This window comes from Mercurialis annua, linkage group LG7 (assembly GCF_937616625.2).
Source record: "Mercurialis annua linkage group LG7, ddMerAnnu1.2, whole genome shotgun sequence".
NCBI classification, from domain to species: domain Eukaryota; kingdom Viridiplantae; phylum Streptophyta; class Magnoliopsida; order Malpighiales; family Euphorbiaceae; genus Mercurialis; species Mercurialis annua.
In genome coordinates this window covers 38,246,996-38,265,044 of record NC_065576.1, presented here as the reverse complement: position 1 = coordinate 38,265,044, position 18,049 = coordinate 38,246,996, and the positions used below count along the sequence as shown (strand labels likewise).

The 18,049-nt window shown below is 32.7% G+C and overlaps 2 protein-coding genes and 1 pseudogene across 2 annotated transcripts; 1 reads left to right on the top strand and 2 right to left on the bottom strand.

The window, feature by feature from the left end:
• The first annotated feature begins 417 nt into the window (after nt 1-417).
• On the top strand, nt 418-3,563 carry LOC126655495 (3-hydroxy-3-methylglutaryl-coenzyme A reductase 1). The gene is made up of 4 exons (XM_050349708.2): nt 418-1,432; nt 1,607-1,788; nt 2,406-2,752; nt 2,851-3,563. The coding sequence occupies exons 1-4, from the start codon at nt 474-476 to the stop codon at nt 3,091-3,093; spliced, it is 1,731 nt and encodes a 576-aa protein (XP_050205665.1). The 5' UTR covers nt 418-473; the 3' UTR covers nt 3,094-3,563.
• Nucleotides 3,564-6,369: 2,806 nt separating this feature from the next.
• On the bottom strand, nt 6,370-11,095 carry LOC126656568 (tetraspanin-18). Its single transcript, XM_050351163.2, has 6 exons — nt 10,667-11,095; nt 9,881-9,980; nt 9,286-9,366; nt 9,110-9,214; nt 8,153-8,338; nt 6,370-6,893 (listed from the first exon to the last, which is right to left on the bottom strand). The coding sequence occupies exons 1-6, from the start codon at nt 10,957-10,959 to the stop codon at nt 6,834-6,836; spliced, it is 825 nt and encodes a 274-aa protein (XP_050207120.1). The 5' UTR covers nt 10,960-11,095; the 3' UTR covers nt 6,370-6,833.
• A 3,852-nt stretch (nt 11,096-14,947) lies between these two features.
• On the bottom strand, nt 14,948-16,884 carry LOC126654935 (polygalacturonase-like; annotated as a pseudogene).
• Nucleotides 16,885-18,049: the final 1,165 nt, after the last annotated feature.

The following is an 18,049-nucleotide window of genomic DNA, read 5'->3' as shown; positions in this document are numbered from 1 at the left end:
CATGAATATAACTTCTTGATAATCATTTATTAATTTAATATCAATTTAATATTTTTTTTAAACTGAATAAAAAATTATTTATTTTGAATTGAGTGATTGTAAAATGTATTTAAGTGATTTTTTATAATATAACATTAATATTAGATCTACGAATGCAATGCTTTAAAATATATTTTATATTTTATATAATTTTTTCTGTACAAATTTAATAATTTAATAATTTTAATAATTAATAAATTTTTAATTCACTACGTATATTAATAATTGGAGAGTTAACTTTACTTATAGATTTATCTCAAATAATAGTAATAATTATATTGAAAACTATTTAAAATATAAAAAGAAATTATTATAATATTAATAATATTATTTGTAAAATACAGTTTTTTTTCTAACCACCCAAATTCCTTCTCCTTTTTCTTCTCTTATTTTTTATTTCCGCGTCTGTCTTTTCGTTTTCATCCTCTCTAAAAATGGACACCAGCCGGCGTCCTCCGTCTGAACCATCACGTCCCCCCGTCAACCGCAACGGGCGGATCCACCAACGGAAGCCAGTGGAGGACCGTTCTCCGTCGCCGACTCGAAAAGCATCGGACGCTCTTCCAGTACCGCTGTACCTGACAAATGCAATATTCTTCAGCTTATTCTTCTCCGTCGCCTATTACCTTCTCCACCGGTGGCGCGACAAGATCCGCAATTCCACTCCGCTTCACGTCGTTACGCTCTCCGAAATTATCGCCATTGTCTCTCTCATTGCCTCTTTCATTTACCTGCTCGGTTTTTTCGGAATCGATTTTGTCCAGTCATTCATCGCACGCGCTTCTCCTGACGCGTGGGACCTCGACGATTCCGATCCTAATTACCTCATCAACGAAGATCACCGCCTTCTTACTTGCCCGCCTGCCGCATTGCGCATTCCGGAGCCCGGAATTACGCATGCAGCCGCCTCCGAGGAAGACGAAGAGATTGTGAAGTCCGTAATCGATGGAACCATTCCGTCTTATTCGCTTGAATCGAAGCTGGGCGACTGCAAACGCGCTGCCACAGTGAGGCGGCTGGCCTTGCAGAGGATGATGGGGCGGTCGCTCGAGGGTTTGCCGCTAGAAGGATTCGATTATGAGTCGATTTTAGGGCAATGCTGCGAAATGCCAGTCGGGTACGTGCAGATTCCGGTCGGCATCGCGGGGCCGCTGTTGCTAGACGGGCGGGAGTACTCTGTTCCGATGGCGACTACAGAGGGTTGTTTGGTAGCGAGTACTAACAGAGGGTGTAAAGCGATCTACTTTTCGGGTGGGGCGACCAGCGTGCTGCTCAAGGATGGTATGACCAGAGCGCCTGTCGTTAGATTTGGGTCCGTCACAAGAGCTGCTGATTTGAAGTTTTTCTTGGAGAATCCTGACAATTTTGATACATTATCCGTCGTTTTTAATAGGTTTGTTTCTTTATATAGGAATTATTCAAAATGCTTCAGTTTTAGTAATTCTTTTGTTGATGTTGATGCATATTCGGACATTAAAAAGATGTAGTTTTATTTAAAATATTATTTGCTATTGAAAAGAAAGTCAGCAAACTGAATTAGGAGTTATAAATTATTGATGATTTGCAGGTCAAGCAGATTCGCAAAGCTTCAAGGTATTCGATGCTCTATTGCCGGTAAGAATCTATACATGAGATTCAGATGCGGCACTGGCGATGCTATGGGGATGAATATGGTCTCCAAAGGGGTTCAAAACGTTCTCGACTTTCTTCAAAATGATTTTCCTGATATGGATGTTATTGGCATCTCAGGTAAATTTCCAGTATTTGACTGTTTATTTAGCTTCGGAAGTTGGCCTGTCTTGCAGTTTTGGCCGATAACATAAACAGAAGCTGTCATATTCTTCTGGCCTTAAAATAAAGTTTGTCCAAATCTGAAAATGGAATATTCATCTTTTAATTTCCTTCCCATCGATGGACGGGGGAATTTCGTGAATGACGTTTCATGTTTATATACAGTTTCGACTTTAATGCAGAGCTTCAAAAATTTCCCCTTCTGGCATATTTTGCATTACCATTGTTCTTATCTTGGTTCCATCATATTTTTTTTCTCTTTTCTAGCTTTCTTTCTGTGGAAGTAGTTAGTTTCATTAATTTTTGTGTCACTGACCATGCGGAAAATATAGTTGGATGACTGTTTGAGCTCTCCTTTGTCCGGGATTTTTGCAAGTCTGTAGCTTGCTGACATGATTTCATCTTATTGTTTTCATTTTTTCTTGCTATTAAATATACTTAAGTTATAGATTGCACATGCATCAAGTGGTAGTGAGCCGTATAATTCTAAAGGGTGGAACTTTGTTGGAATTTTGGTAGCTGTATGAGGTGTATTCCATAAGATTTATGGCTTGATTGGTTTCTCAATCTGCTAGGAAACTTTTGTTCGGACAAAAAGCCTGCTGCTGTAAACTGGATTGAAGGACGTGGCAAGTCGGTTGTTTGTGAGGCAATTATCAAGGAAGAGGTAGTGAAGAAGGTGTTGAAAACTAATGTTGCTTCCCTTGTTGAACTCAACATGCTCAAGAATCTTGCTGGTTCTGCTGTTGCCGGTGCTTTGGGTGGATTTAATGCCCATGCAGGCAACATAGTCTCTGCAATCTTTATTGCTACCGGCCAGGATCCAGCACAGAATGTAGAGAGCTCTCACTGCATTACCATGATGGAAGCTGTCAATGATGGACAAGATCTTCACATTTCCGTGACCATGCCATCCATTGAGGTTATTGGCCTTAAGACCTTTTTTTACTGTAACTATGGTTTCTTTTTCCTTTTTATTTTGCCTGATAATATAAGGCTAATGGATTTGTGTCCTTTCAGGTGGGTACAATCGGGGGCGGAACTCAGCTTGCATCTCAGTCTGCTTGCCTTAATTTACTTGGTGTGAAGGGTGCAAATAGAGAGGCGCCAGGATCAAACTCAAGGCTCCTAGCTACCATTATAGCTGGCTCAGTTTTGGCTGGTGAGCTCTCCCTGATGTCCGCCATTGCAGCCGGGCAGCTTGTGAAGAGTCACATGAAGTACAACAGGTCCAGCAAAGATATCACTAAAGCTGCATTGTAAAGTGGGGCTGGCAATGGAAATGAGCTAGAAATAAATATGGAAATGAGTCCGAGGGAGAGAAGATTTGCTAGGAAACAAAAAATCTAGTTTGTTGGGTGGGCATGTGAGGTTGGTTAGCATTTGCAGCTGTAAAGTTTCTATAATATGCAATGTTTATTTAGGAATGAAGCATTGTAATGATGCTCTGTTTCTCCCTCTTCGGCTGCACTTTCATTTTCTACTCTCCCCCACTTGTGAGCAAAATGTAACCCCACCTAAATGTTGGGTGGATGTAAGTCGTGTTCTAGTTGTTAAGGTTCTATTTATATGCTCTGTTCATTGTTGTTTAGTTACCTAATTGTGTTTGTAGTTTGGGGACCAATAACTCTAGTTTTTCTAAATGCTTTGATTTCACTCCTTACTGTCGCATTGTACACCAGAATTATGATACTGAATATTATTATGTATTTGAGTTTGTGTTAACATTTAAATTATTTTCAAGTGCTGTATAAAATGAGTTGCATTTTACAACCTAAGTCCTAGGCATTTACTGCTGTTAAACACTGGAAATTTGAAGTAAATAGAAGCTCTGACATATCTCAAATGGGATCAAGATTTTCACTGAAGAGAAGCAAAGCACGTGAACGGGATCAAGATTTTCAGCGAAGAGAAGCAGATGATGTTTTAGATCTGAATTTGCATGAAAGTACGTGGTGATTTGTGTTCTTTTGTTATTTATAACTGTTTCTATTTTCTCACTTTTCTTTGTGCAGGAAAGAGCAGCAATTGCAGCTGCTTCGGATCCTTATTGATATGTTGTGAAACGAAAACGAATACCTGATCCACAGGTAGACTACTTCAGTTATTGTATCCAACTGATTCTTTTGCATTGTTTGTACACTTGGAAATTGGAACTGAACATTGACTGAATGAATTCATTTGCAGGAAACTGGATTGATATATGGTAACAAGAATAAACCAAGCAAACCTGCGGAATAATATAGCTGACTTCACTTGCTCTTCTTCGTAAGTTAAGTATATTGAATATCTTATCAGTATATATTTATGTTACAATGTAATTGTATCTTTTACAAGTCACAATAAAACATAATTTCTTTTTTTGGTTACTTTCAATGAGCCTATATTACTTCTTGACTACTTATGTTGATACATAGAATAAGGGCTTCTTTACGAGTCGAAGACATTGCGCAGATTGTGGGCTTCGTTTCCATTTCTTTAGAATTAATAATATTTTTGAATTACTCTAATGATGAAAATCAAGCATTGCATTATGAGGAGTTGTACCAAAATTACCAGAAAATGTCAATGCCCTAAATTTGCATTCAAAATTACACCTTATAACAATAAAATGTAGACTAGTCGGAATGTCGATTTCAAATGTTCCAATGACTACACACTTTATAAGTAAGAGATGATAAAAGGAACTCCCTATTCTGTTTATGTTTAATCAGAAAACAGCAAGACAGACGTAGGACGTGGCTAATAAGAAAAGAATGTTGGATATGTTAATATAGATAAACACTTTTCGTTTCATTCAAACTTTTTGAATAAGTGTGTCCTCTATAAGAGTTAAATATGTTTTATGTTAACATTTTAATTCCGCTTACCAAAGTGATATAGTTTGCTACTTAATATTGAGTTGTTCAGCTTCAAAATCTTTTTATGGAAGCGAACCGATGAATTCCCATGGTCTTCCTATGTTGCCACAATTTTATTGATTTTGGATACTGCATATCTGCATCTAGATTTTGTTTTATGAGTTCAGGTTTAATTTGTTTCTCTTTTTTTGTTTTAGCTCTGTATGTTCTGCCTTGGAGACTCTCTGTTACTGATTCAGATGTAAAGCGTTGGTTTCCTGTTCCTATGTTTACAGATTCGGATAGTTATTTTGAAATTTTAAGATTGAAACATCAGATCAGGTTTCTTAATTAGTAATGAAAAATAATAGAGAAATTTTACCCCTTATATCATTGGAATAGTCACCTCCTCTTAGATTATTGGAACAATCGTAATACTGCCAATTTGCTACAATGCTAGAAGATCTGTCATGAAATTGCAACTTGAGAAAATATTTCAGATTTCGGATAGTTCCTGGTGCTGTATTTTTGGGCAGGGGTAATTTAGATCATCAATGTTCATTGATTATGTTCCTACATTTTTTAATAGAAAGGACTATCTAATTGTCTTGTCAAGGAATTCAGTAATCGCTTGTTTTTCCATTTTGTTTTGCTTGAAATTTACACTCTATTAATGATCGTAACAAAGAACGATTTCCGAGTTCCTAGGACATGTATTGAATACTATTATAATGGAGAACTGATGAGTAGATATCATTTGGTTCTCCTATTCCAGTCTATTGTTGTTAGCGTTTGCTTAGAATGGGCGGTGCTGTAATGGCGTCTGCCTAATGAAGCAATTGTTATCGACAGTTCGCTCTGAGTGAGGTTTACCGCTCACTGTTTGAGCATACAATTAAGCTTTAGGCTAGTCATCGGCAACTTTTCAAGAAGGTAGGATCTTAGTGAGGAGAAACATATTCAATTACAGCATGTGAAGGGCATAATCACATGTCTAAGTGATGTTCAATCATGTGAACCATTTGGAAGTGTTCCTCTGATCTCTGTCATTTTTTTATTAACTTTAATTAAAAAGCTTAATTTTAATCAAAAGATTAACTAAATTAATGTAGCATAGTAATTTTATTTTTATATTATCTATGACTTATTTAAATAAAATTATACATCATATAAGTAATTTCTAAGATTTATAATTTTATTTAAATATTTGATAAAATTAAATGATTATCAACTGTCTAATAAAGACATCGAATTAAAGCTTTTTACACTAATAGTGGTTAGAAGTTCAAAAGAAATTCAAAAAACAAACTAAAATCGTTGATCAGGATCTGGCATGGGATCGATGGTGATCCTGATCGAATAGTACCTTTGATAAGTATGATCGAATATTACTCAGGCATCATCGCTTTGAAAGTTATTATCAATTTTCGACGTCTTTTAGCTGGTGGTTTAGGTGATCGTATCATAAAAGTATACATTATAAAAGTATTAACTTATTTAAATAAAATTATATATCATAAAAGTAATTTTGCTGGTGGTTTAGGTGATCGTATCATTTTAGCTGAACAATCTGCAAAACATACTGCATATTACTCGAACATCTTTCTGTCGCTGCTTCAGAATTGACTTAATAGAAATTATATCTATTTCAAAAATAATGTATAGTATTTAGAAGTCAAACCGCTCGTATTGATCCTAATAACAACCAAATTAAACACTTAATATCATAGAAAGGTAAGATTAATTTAGCAGAAAAACAGGTCAGAAACCGAAAAGGATCCAGATCTTGCAGGCGCAAGAGGAAAATAGAAATAAACACACAGATATTACAAGAACTCCTTCTAACCGTTTACACTGCAATCATTTCCATCCAAGTGCCTCAACTGGTAACTACTACTTCATCGGAGAGGTTTTTGCTCGCCGAAAATGAGGAAAGTGATCCTTAAATGCATCAACGTCGATGATATCAACAACACATCTACAGTACCACACTTCTACCTTTAACAGAATGCTCCCAGTTAGCATACATAATTTTAACAAACATGCGAACACCTATATACACCACAATCTCCATGAAAAGAAACATTACGTAAGTCAGGAAAAGAGCTTAAGACTCCTTTTCTCTCATGGGGATATGACTTCTGAAATCTCCATTTCTGGATATCACGCTCTTGACACATTTTGATTCAGTGCATTAGTTTTGTCACCGCTGTTCAGCCCGTACTGCAATGCAAAATGAATGAGCACCATAAGATATACAATTCCCAAACAAAACTTGACACACATAAGCTAATTGAACAGGGATGAGAATGATACTTCATTTCATACAAATGGAATAAATAATAGTCATTGATAAACTAACTTAACAAGAGCGCAAAACCAGGTCGTTGAAACTTTTAGCTAGTATTGATACAAAGACTAGATAACCCCGTACTGATGGCTGTGCAAGCCGCAACTTTCCCCCTAAACTTGTATACAACACAAAATAAGTACTTATGAAAGGCCACACAGCCTAAAATAGTAGGGAAGAGGGTGATGTAGGGAATGGGATTGAGTGGTGGAGAAATTGACCAAAATAAAATTGAACTAAAGTGGAAATTAAGCTGCTGACATTATCTAGCCACTTGATTAGACAGTCAAACAATATCACATCTTTCACATGTTAAATAGTTATAGCGAGATTGAATACAGTGATAAAGTTGTCTCAGTTATGGCCAAACAAATTTTCAAAGAAGCTCATGTCAAAGTCAGTATAACCTCTTTTTTCAGCTAAACCACCAGCAAAAATCAGTCGCCTTCAACATGAGATCCAATCCATGTTGAAATTCATGCTTTATCAGCTTGTATAGCTTATAGGAGGTGGTCACAGAGATGTTTACTTCTAGTATCAGAAACAAGTTCAAGCAAGTAAATAGGAGGAAGAAAATGACAGCGATAGGGAGTGATTAAGAATGAGAAGGCCAAGTGAGATCAAAAATCAAAAGTGAATGATAAAAAAGGCTAAAGTGAGATCCAATGCAACAAATAATATTGTTGCTCAAGACATCCCTGATAAAAGCATGAATTGATGAATTGATGAAGTTATAGAGTTCAAAGGCTCAAATTTAGTGTATTTCCACAATTGAGATGACAATACTTCTTTGATTGCCTTCTTGAAATTCCATCTGATGAGTGCTGAGGCAGAACGAATTGCACAAACATTTCATGAAAACAGCCAAATTGTATTCTATAGGAAAAGGTGTCAGCTGAAACGTGAGGTTGTGCCATTTTCTTTCAACACTCGGGATCTATTATGCCATTGTTTATTCCCAATAATAAGTTTACCAAATAAATCAATTTCAGTAACATAATCAATTTTCAATTAAGATCAACAAAAATCAAAAACAGAATTGTGGGATTTTCATAGTTTTATAATTTAATATTTATATATACGCTCAAATAACGATCATTCAATTTATGAATTATGAGGTAGCAAATAATACCTTCTCTCGCATCCGTGAGCTCCAGATGTCTGAGTGAATCCCTGACCCTGAGGTTTGACCTGATTGATTTAGAAGCGGTTCCCAAGACCTACCTCTAGCACTCTCATAATCATCCTCAAATTCTGAATCTGATCTACGAGTTGAACTCATTGCTCGCAATACTATCGCAAGTAATAGAGATAGTGCCTGAAAGCAGGAAAACGTTGGACAGCAATTAGGTAGTGATGTATCAAAGGTCTTTAGAGAAAAACACATAAAAACATTCATCTAAACTTGAGAAACGACTTGATAATTTTCTTTTACAAGCATTGTAATGAGAATAGATGGAAAATGATTGTGCGTTGAACTCTCCAAAACTGATCAAGGAAAAAATTAAGTCTCCTTAACAGAACAAGGTCTTGTAACGCATGACCAATTATACTAATCTTCAAGTTAATGACATTGCCATTTATGGATTTTTGTCCTCAAAGATAAAGGGAACATACAATTCCACATATCAAAAGCATCAATATCACATCTACTTCAATTGACTTTTAATTATCACTGTCTCAAATCCTAGGGCATTGGAAGCAGTGGTTAATCAAACAGCTTCTCTTAGCAGTCCATCCAACTTAACAGGTACACAAAGTTTTTAGAAAATACAGCACCATATAAAGCCTCAAACCTCTGTCACAGCATCAAAAAAATTTAGGAGCTTATTTTGTGTTATAGAAGTACATAGCAAACAAGAGAAAAAAGGCTATCAAAAAATTTAGGAGCTTATTTTGTGTTATAGAAGTACATAGCAAACAAGAGAAAAAAGGCTATCAAGTCGTTCAAAGCATTTTCAATCCAAGGTAAATTCAGGCATGAATAAGATTGTCCAGTGTGGTAAACAACTTTTTAGGAACACAAATTACCAAATTATTGGTTGAACAAAAGATCAAGTATCATTTGTTAAGTCATATTATCATATACCTGTATTACGATCACTGTAATGCCAACCCATTTACATATATCCACATTTTCTTCAATAAAAGACCGAAGGCTTTCGAGTTCGCCAGTCGGATCAATAGGAAGATCCTGTTAAAGTGAGAATATATAAGTTTACAGATGACACAAATAGTGAATGATTCAAGCTTAAAGAACATCACCTTCTCCCAACGGCGATCAATAGCAATAAAAGCCACCAATGCTGATTCTAGCAGAATGAGCAATATTTTCAGTATAGTGTACTATTATTTACGAGGTTAAGGAAGATGACAAGAAGAGATTAAACCGAAAGCAGACCAAACAAGAGTTAAAATCAAGCAATGCAATTTTTTTATTTCTACTCTTGTCCTCCCAGAGGATAAAAGAAATGACTAAAAAAGAAAAGGAACTAATATATCATCAGTTCAATTGTTGAGAATTCATCATGTTTCATATCCAGGTTAAATTCCAAATACAAGAGATCCTATAATCTGATATAACTGTCTCAATTTGTTCGCTTACTAATAACCAAGGAGAAAATAGAGAAGAAAACAATTCTAAATCTTCTCCAATTTTGCTTACTCCTTCAGCTAATGCAATTATTGTGCTAAGATCCAATTGCATGAACTTTTCCACTAACTAATATAATACTAATATCATAAAATAATTTAAAGAGATGCACTTAATTGAGAATCAAGAATAACTGTAGATTGAGTTACTAGTCAAAACAAACCAAAGACAAATAAATAAAGATAGAAGCTGAAATATGCAGGATACAAAGCACAGGCAACAGCCGTTAATAGCCTCAGCTGCAATGCAACCGATGAGAGTAACACTACACAATATGACGCCCACTCCCATAAACGAATAAATAAACCTGCCATCCAAAGAAAAACAATACATTAACACTTACATAATAAGGGTCCCTCTAGTTCCACATTTTAGCCCTATAAACCCAGAATCATAACAAACCAAACACCCAACAAAAAATTTAAACTCTAATTTCATCAAAGAAAATTGCCAAAACAGTATTGAATTTCAATATGCATAATAACTCATTTGGACCTTTTGCTCTTTATAAATTGAACATCCTTAATTCACTCATGCATAAACAAGTAAAGGCACAATAGACTTAACACATCATTTGAAAATTTTAAAGAACGTACGTACGTAATTTAATTTCATTCTATTAAAACCATTCATTTCTACCAATGGGTTATAGCTCAAATGGTATAAGCGCTAAGAGATTGCTAGGTCGTGAATTCAATTCCTCTCACAGGCGCTCGCTCCCCTCCCCGATGATAAAAGAAACTATTCATTTTTTCTTTCTGAGAATAACTCTCGTCCTGGGTTTGAAAACCATAAGAGGAAATGAAATGAACTGCTACAAATAAAATAATTTTGTTTCCAAACAAGGCCTCACACAAAACAAAATTACCATGTTTAAAGTTTCCTAGTATTAAAAGAAAAAATCCTGAAGCATTGATTAAAACAACCGATTAATTTATTACCAAATTAAGCTAAATAGCCAATTTAACCTTGACTTTAAAACCCTTAAATTACCATGGAGCTGGAAGCTTGGCAGAATATAAATCAAGACCGAGACCATCATCATCGTCACCCAACCGAAAAGCCACGTCAGCAAAGAGATTAAGCGGTCGAAGAGAGTGAGAGTCAAAAGAATAAGGAGACGGAGCTATTGGCGCCGGCGGAGATGGAGGCGGCGGAGCTCGATGGTTCCATTGATTAAGCATCCATGCTGAGTATAATATAATTGAAATTCCTATGAATGCTTGAAGGAAATTGAAGAATTTAAGCAAGAATGCTAATGATATGTGACAGCAATTGCGTTTCATTTTTGCAATTTGATTGAATAAACAAAATTCAAAACCCTAATTCCCCAAATTCAAAAAAGAGGATTTGTCCTTAAGCTAAATGAGAAATAGAGATAACGTTCAAAAAACAGAAGAAATATGGAGATGATGATTGTTGTTTTTCATTTTGGCTTTATTTTTTTATTATTTTTATCTTCTAAGATAATGTTTTCTAAATTATTTTCTGTAATTACTAGTACTATTTGTTTTGCTTTTTTGTTTTTATATATATAATTTTTCTGGTCTAGGTGTAAATAGGGGGTCTAAATGAACCGAGTCAAGCCGAGTTTTGGAATGTTTATGTTAGGCTCGTTTAGTGAACAAGGTGTTAATGTTCGGTTCATGTTCGGTCGAGTTTTAAATGAAATGTTCATATTCGGTTCGTTTAAATTTTATAGTATTCATATTCAGTTCGTGATAAACTCGTGTTCGTTCGTTTAACCGCTAAACGAACAAACTCGCGAACGAGCTCACAAATAAGCTCGTGAACGAGCTCACAAATAAACTCGTGAACGAGCTCGATAAGTAGTAAACATTCTCGTTCGCGAGTTCCTTAGTTTAACAGCTAAACGAACAAACACAAATACGAATTAAATAAATTATAAATAAATAATATTTAAAAATTTAGTATATTTTTATTTATTAATTTAGGATTATTGTTTTACTTTTATATTTTAGTTTATCTTTTTTAATTTTAGGGTTATGAGTTTTCTTATATCAAAACTACGTAGTTTTGATAGAATATATCAAAACCACATAGTTTTATTTACTCTATGTAATTTTTGGATTATATAAAATAATTATATAAATTAATTTAAATATGAATTTTTCGCGAACACATAAACGAGTATCCAAGCGAGTTTGTTCGTGAATTATATACGAGCTTGTTCACATGCTCTTATTCGAGCTTGTTCACGAGTTTACTCACGAACTACTAATTGAGTTGTTCGTGAACGTAAACGAGCCGAACACAACTATATTCATCTTCGACTCGTTTATATTAACGAACATAAAATTAAACTCGAGCTCGGTTCGTCTAGAATACGAATGAGCACAAACCAAGCTCTTATCGAGACGAACACAGCTAGGTTTGTTTACAACTCTAGGCGTAATAGAAAAAACTTCAAATCTTTGCACTAAATTTTTAATTTTTATAATAATTTTAATTTGATAATTTTATTTGAATTTTATCAATTTTTTAACTAATTTAATTTTTTTCAATCTTTTATTTCAGTATAATACCTATCTATTTTATTTTATTTTTCTGATTATTTTTAATTTGAAACTTGTTTTTTTTTTTTGCTTCAACTGTTGAAATTTAGAGGATTTAAAATTAGACTTTAATGTTATTTTTAAATTTTTAGGTTATAATTTAAATTTTGAAAGTATGAAAAAATAAATTTTGGTAAGTTAGTAACAAAATTAAATTGAGTATTAAAATAATTAAATGGAATTACAACATAAAAACAAAAATTAGAAAAGTATTATAAAGATCCAAAAAAAAATCAATTCAAATTGCTAACACGCATAAATATTTGTATATTCTTTACAAATAAGCTTTATTTATTTAGTTTAAAAAAAACTTTATTTATTTATTTTTTGATAATCTCATAAAATGTCCTGATTGAGTTTCAAATATAAAATGACACCTTTAAACCTTCAATATTTAGATTAATCCGCATTCGAGCCGGATAGGTCTCTTGCGGGAGAGAAAGCTCTAGCCTTAAGTTTTAAATGGCTGCATATATAAAAATAGTTCGAACCCGCAACCTCACTTAAGTCAGAAAAATGTTTTATCAATTCATTTACGTCTTGAGATTAGTAAACTTTTTATTTTTGAGTGAAATGTAAGTAGTCTATTTTATTCCTTCGCATTATGTAAAAAAAAACTCGCAATTTATATAAAGAACGCTTAGTATTTTTTTTATCATTAAAGCCCTTAATATTTTTAAAAAGAAAAAAAATGGCAAATATGTTTTTGATATATATAAGAGAAAAATTGAAAACTAGCCAAATTGGCCATAATATTGTAAAAAATACGAATGTTTTTATTTTTTTGGAATCAACAAATTTAAAACTTTCAAAATTATTTTTCTACGTGATTCCTCAAACTTCCAAAATTTGCAAATGCTATTTAAAAATGGGTTAATATCATAAAAATTCAACAACTTTACACATTTTTTCATTTTAATCATGCAGTTTAAATTTTCTCATTTTCGTGCACGAACTACCACTCAAATTCATGCACGATGCTAAGGTGTCACGACTCCATTGGTATAATTCGCTGGGATGGAGGTTATTTTACACCAATGAATAAGTGTCATCTCAGCACCGTGCATGAATTTGAAAAAAAGTGGTAGTTCGTGCATGAAAATGAGAAAATTTAAACTTCGTGATTAAAATGAAAAAACGTGTAAAGTTCGTGATTCTTTTTTTTTTAACATTAACACTTTAAAAAACAGCTAAATAGTCGAATAAACATGAAGAAGTCTAGTTGCAGAAGAAAACTACTCACTCTAATTACCTAATGCTCTATTTCCAATTAATTTCATACAAAATTTGATCATATTAAGTATGTTATTTTTATAAAATAAAAGTCTTAGAGAAGGATCAGCAATATTACTTTTTTTTTTAATAATAAAGTAGTCATTTTATTAAGCCAAACCAGTAGTAAATACAAACGAAAAAAATGCTGAAAAGTTGTAAAACCATTCCCACTGACCTAACATAGAATGGGAGGCTCGCATTAATAAATGCGCATCTCCATCCACAGACCGTCTTATAAAAATAAAACATAGCTATAGAGTTACTCGTTAACAATATTACTTTAATATATTGTACAAATAAAACCTAAATAATTTAATATTGAGGTTGATTTAAGAGAATATATATCTAGAGATGTAGGATTATGATCTAAAATAATGAGCTATCTACAAGATTTGAGAGCTTAAATTTGAGTAAAGAATTTGTCCTGTTTTTGAATTTGTAGTTCGAAGTTAAATAAAATGCTTTCTATTTTTTTTATGTCATTTAAGAATAAAATTATATAATATGAACAAATTCAAAGCCTATAATTTAATTTTGTTGTACATTTACCTAAAAAAAGATATTTTTTTAATTAATTTAAAATAAAAAGAATTGTTCTTAATTGATCTAATAATATAAAATATTGTCCTTAATTGATCAAAATGATTAAAAGTGAATTATGTAACTCTGAGTCAAAAGTTTGGAGACTGAAATTACCATTTATTCGATTAAATTTGTTAATTTTATTTTATTAAAATCTCTATACAACTTCCTTGAAAGATAGATGCAGCTCCAAAATATAAATTTGTTGTTAGTTTGATGAATGCCAGAATTGGTTAGAATATAGATTCCGAAAATTAAAATATTATATTATAATAATGTTAATTTTGTTAATAATTATTAATGAGATATTTTTAATTTATATATTTTTTGTTAGAAGTATTTTATATATTATACATTTTTATATTTTAAATTTGGACCCCTAAAAGAAAAGTCTGTGTCCTTCACTGCATGTATACCATGTATTTCTTATTAGCGTTTCATGTATTTCTAATCTCAAATATAACATTAATATTGTGAAATAGTATCAAAAACACAAAAAATGGACGGCGTTAAACAGACGTGTACATTGTTAAATAAAAATGTTAACGAAAGGGTCATTTTTTTATACACTTTTTAAGATACTATGGTCATTTTTGAGATCTGGAATACATGAGGTGCCAACAAGATACATGGTATATATGAGAGTTATTTTCGTACCTTTTCCCTAAATTAAATAATAAATTAGAATATTAAAAATATAACATTATATTTATAACAAGTACTATATTATATTTACAAAAATTGGAAGACCTTTTGGATGTAAAGTGATTTTGATAGGTGAATATTTATTTTTATATAGGCTTGTACAATACAAAATCATGAAAGTGCATAATTTTTCTAATTAACATCCAGCAGGAACTACTCCAGTAATTACAGGCTTGACATTAGAACATTGAGATTTTGTGGTACCTCCACCAATCAATTTAATATCAATGTTACTGAGCTTCACATTCTCACAAGGAATTCCTTTGCTACAAATTAGTTGAACTGCAATTGGCGTTGTAGAAGTGCCTCTTATATTCTTAAAACTCACATCACTTATCTTAACTTTTGAATGGCCCTGAAAATATAACACAAGAACACAAATCAACACAAATGAAAGCATAATAAATCTGATGTCAATTGAAATCGGCTTCGGCTAGAAATTGAGTTATGTTCGATCCGCATTCATTTAAGGAAAAAGAGTAATTTATCTCTCTAAATTTTGTCTACATGATCAAATGAGCTCCTAACGTCTCAATATGTTTAAATATGCCCATAACGTCTTAAAAAATGAGCAACCATGTCCCGATTTTGACTCATAAATGAGACGTTGGGAACTGGTTGTCAAAATTAGAGTGCCTGGTTGTTCACTTTTAAGACGTTAGGGGCATATTTGAATATTTTCGGACGTTAAAAACTTACTTGACCCTCGAGTCAAATATTAGGGGCATAAATAACCCTTTTTCCCTAATTTAATTAGTAACTTACATTTTTGTTGCACCGGTTCCATGGACAATACATTTGATCAATGAGAATAGGATTTGATACATTCTTCATGATAATGTCTTCAAACCGCAAATTAGAAGCCATGCCATTTTCTAAAGCTGGCCAAGATTTGATCCTGAGACCATTATCAGTATTAAAAATGGTGCTATTTGAAATAATGACGCCCGAAACCGGTCCTTCATTTGGATATTTTCCTAAACTTCCGATACTGATGCCATGTCCAGGTCCACATCTCACTCCTTTCACTGTTATTTGCTGGCTGGCATCGCCGATGGAGATACAGTCGTCACCGGTACTAAATGAACTGTCGAGAATCTTGACTCCGTTACAACGTCCGATATGAATTCCGTCTGTATTAAGACTATGCCCTGGTGCCACTACGTTAAATCGTTGGAAGGTAATGTTTTTGCAACCCATGACGTTGACGTGAAAATTCTTGCTATCGAGTGATGTTACGTCTTCGATTACGGCATTATCGATGAAATTGAACCTCAAACTCTGAAGATGTAAAAAAAATATTTTATTGGGTTAAAAGTTTGAGTAGTACCACGTTTATATTTTAATTTGATATCCAAACTTTTATTTGTATAAAAATAGCACCCAAATTTCAATATTAGTCTAAAATCTTTAAAACTGACCAACACAATGTCATATTTTAATTTATAGATGCTTTAAATGATCGTCAAATCAAATCGAAAAGTGAGATGTCGAATCACCAGCAATAAAATTTAAACTTATGATAACTTTCGTAGGAATTGAAGTTTGAAACCACGTTTTGTTAATATCAACAAACAAACAAACAATTTTAAAGAAAGAATTTGAGTGGAGAATTAAAGACTTACTATGGGAAGGGCCTTGCATCCTTTTTTCTCCATGCAATTATATTTTTTCCATGTCATTTCGCCTTGTCCGTCAAAAGTTCCACCGCCGGTTACTTTAAAATGATCGATGTGACTGAAAGCAATCCAAAAATCGCCTTTGAGCTCGTTAGGATCGACCGGTGCTTCGACTGTTCCTTCGACACGAAGCACCATTGAACCCTTACAAGGACCGGAAATATCCACTTGACGTAACGCGTATTTGCCTTTCGGAATCAAAACTGTGCTTACACCCGCTGAGTCACATGCTGCATCCCATGCATGCACTTAATAAAGCCTTGCTAATATCGGCTTCTCCGTCAGCTTTCGCACCGTATTTCGTAACATCAAACGTACCATTAGCCTGCAATACTTGAAGGGTTGAACTAAATAAAAGCAACATTATTGATAATGTTAAGCCATTGATCCCCATCATCATCTTCCTAATCAAATTTTATAAACTTGTTTCTCTTAATTTTTTTTCCGTTTTGGTTTTGGATACTTAAAATTCTCACTTGTTGATATGCATGAATTACTTTCTTATAATTAAGTTCTTGATTTATAGAGCTTCAATCAATTATTTTAGGTTACTAACTTCGATCATCTTTTTTTACATCCACTGAATTCCATTTTATTTTTCTAAATTTAGAATCTCTATCAATTGATACATATAGTTTAATTTACACTGCATAATATAATTAATTGTCACTCATTTTAGCAAGTAACATATATATATAGCTGCATCTAACAGAAAGTAATGGAACTTGCATCACTCAATTGCTTGTGGTGTGCTTAATTAGGTTTTGTTTTTTAGAAATGCGTTATAAGAAAGTTAAATAGTACTAGTTATTTGCATAATAATCATTTTTTTAATGAATATAATAAATTATTTATTGGAGTACTTTTTTCCCATAAAAAATACAGGAGATTCGATGGTAAAGCTATTGGACAACCTTGATTTATTTGTTATTCACAACTAGAGGAACTTCTTACATTTCTTATTTCATGAGCGTAATTCTCTTCATAGGTTATTATTAGTATTTTTTATAAATAATTATAATAAATGTTATTACAAAATTATTATTGTACCTTATTTATTTAAGCAGTTTTAAAGTTTTTACTAAATTAAATATCAAATCTATATATATAACTGTTAAACTTTATTATTTATTTAGTCGTCTTAAAATTTTAGTGCTTTAGATTAACTATGTTTATATTTCAGTTAAAAGATTAATAATTTTGCATCAATTTTGCAAATTTAAGAGATGATTTGCATTACTAAATTTAGTAAAGATTACAATTAAGTAAGAAAAATTGGCTAAATTGGATGATAGAATAATATGTAATATTTCTGAATCCTGCTAGCTTTGGTATTGAGGAATGGGCTGGAAAAAAACCTGATCTATGTTTTAATTTTGGCTTAATTATTTAAAAAAATCCCACCTTATAACATTTTTTTGTTTATACCCTGACCTAGGAAAAAATTCATTTGTACTCTTTTTTTAATTTTTCGTTTTCAACTCTACCCTTAAGTACTAAATTAAACTTTTCTTATTTAGAAAAAAGATTAAAACAGTCCTTCATTTTTTAACATATAT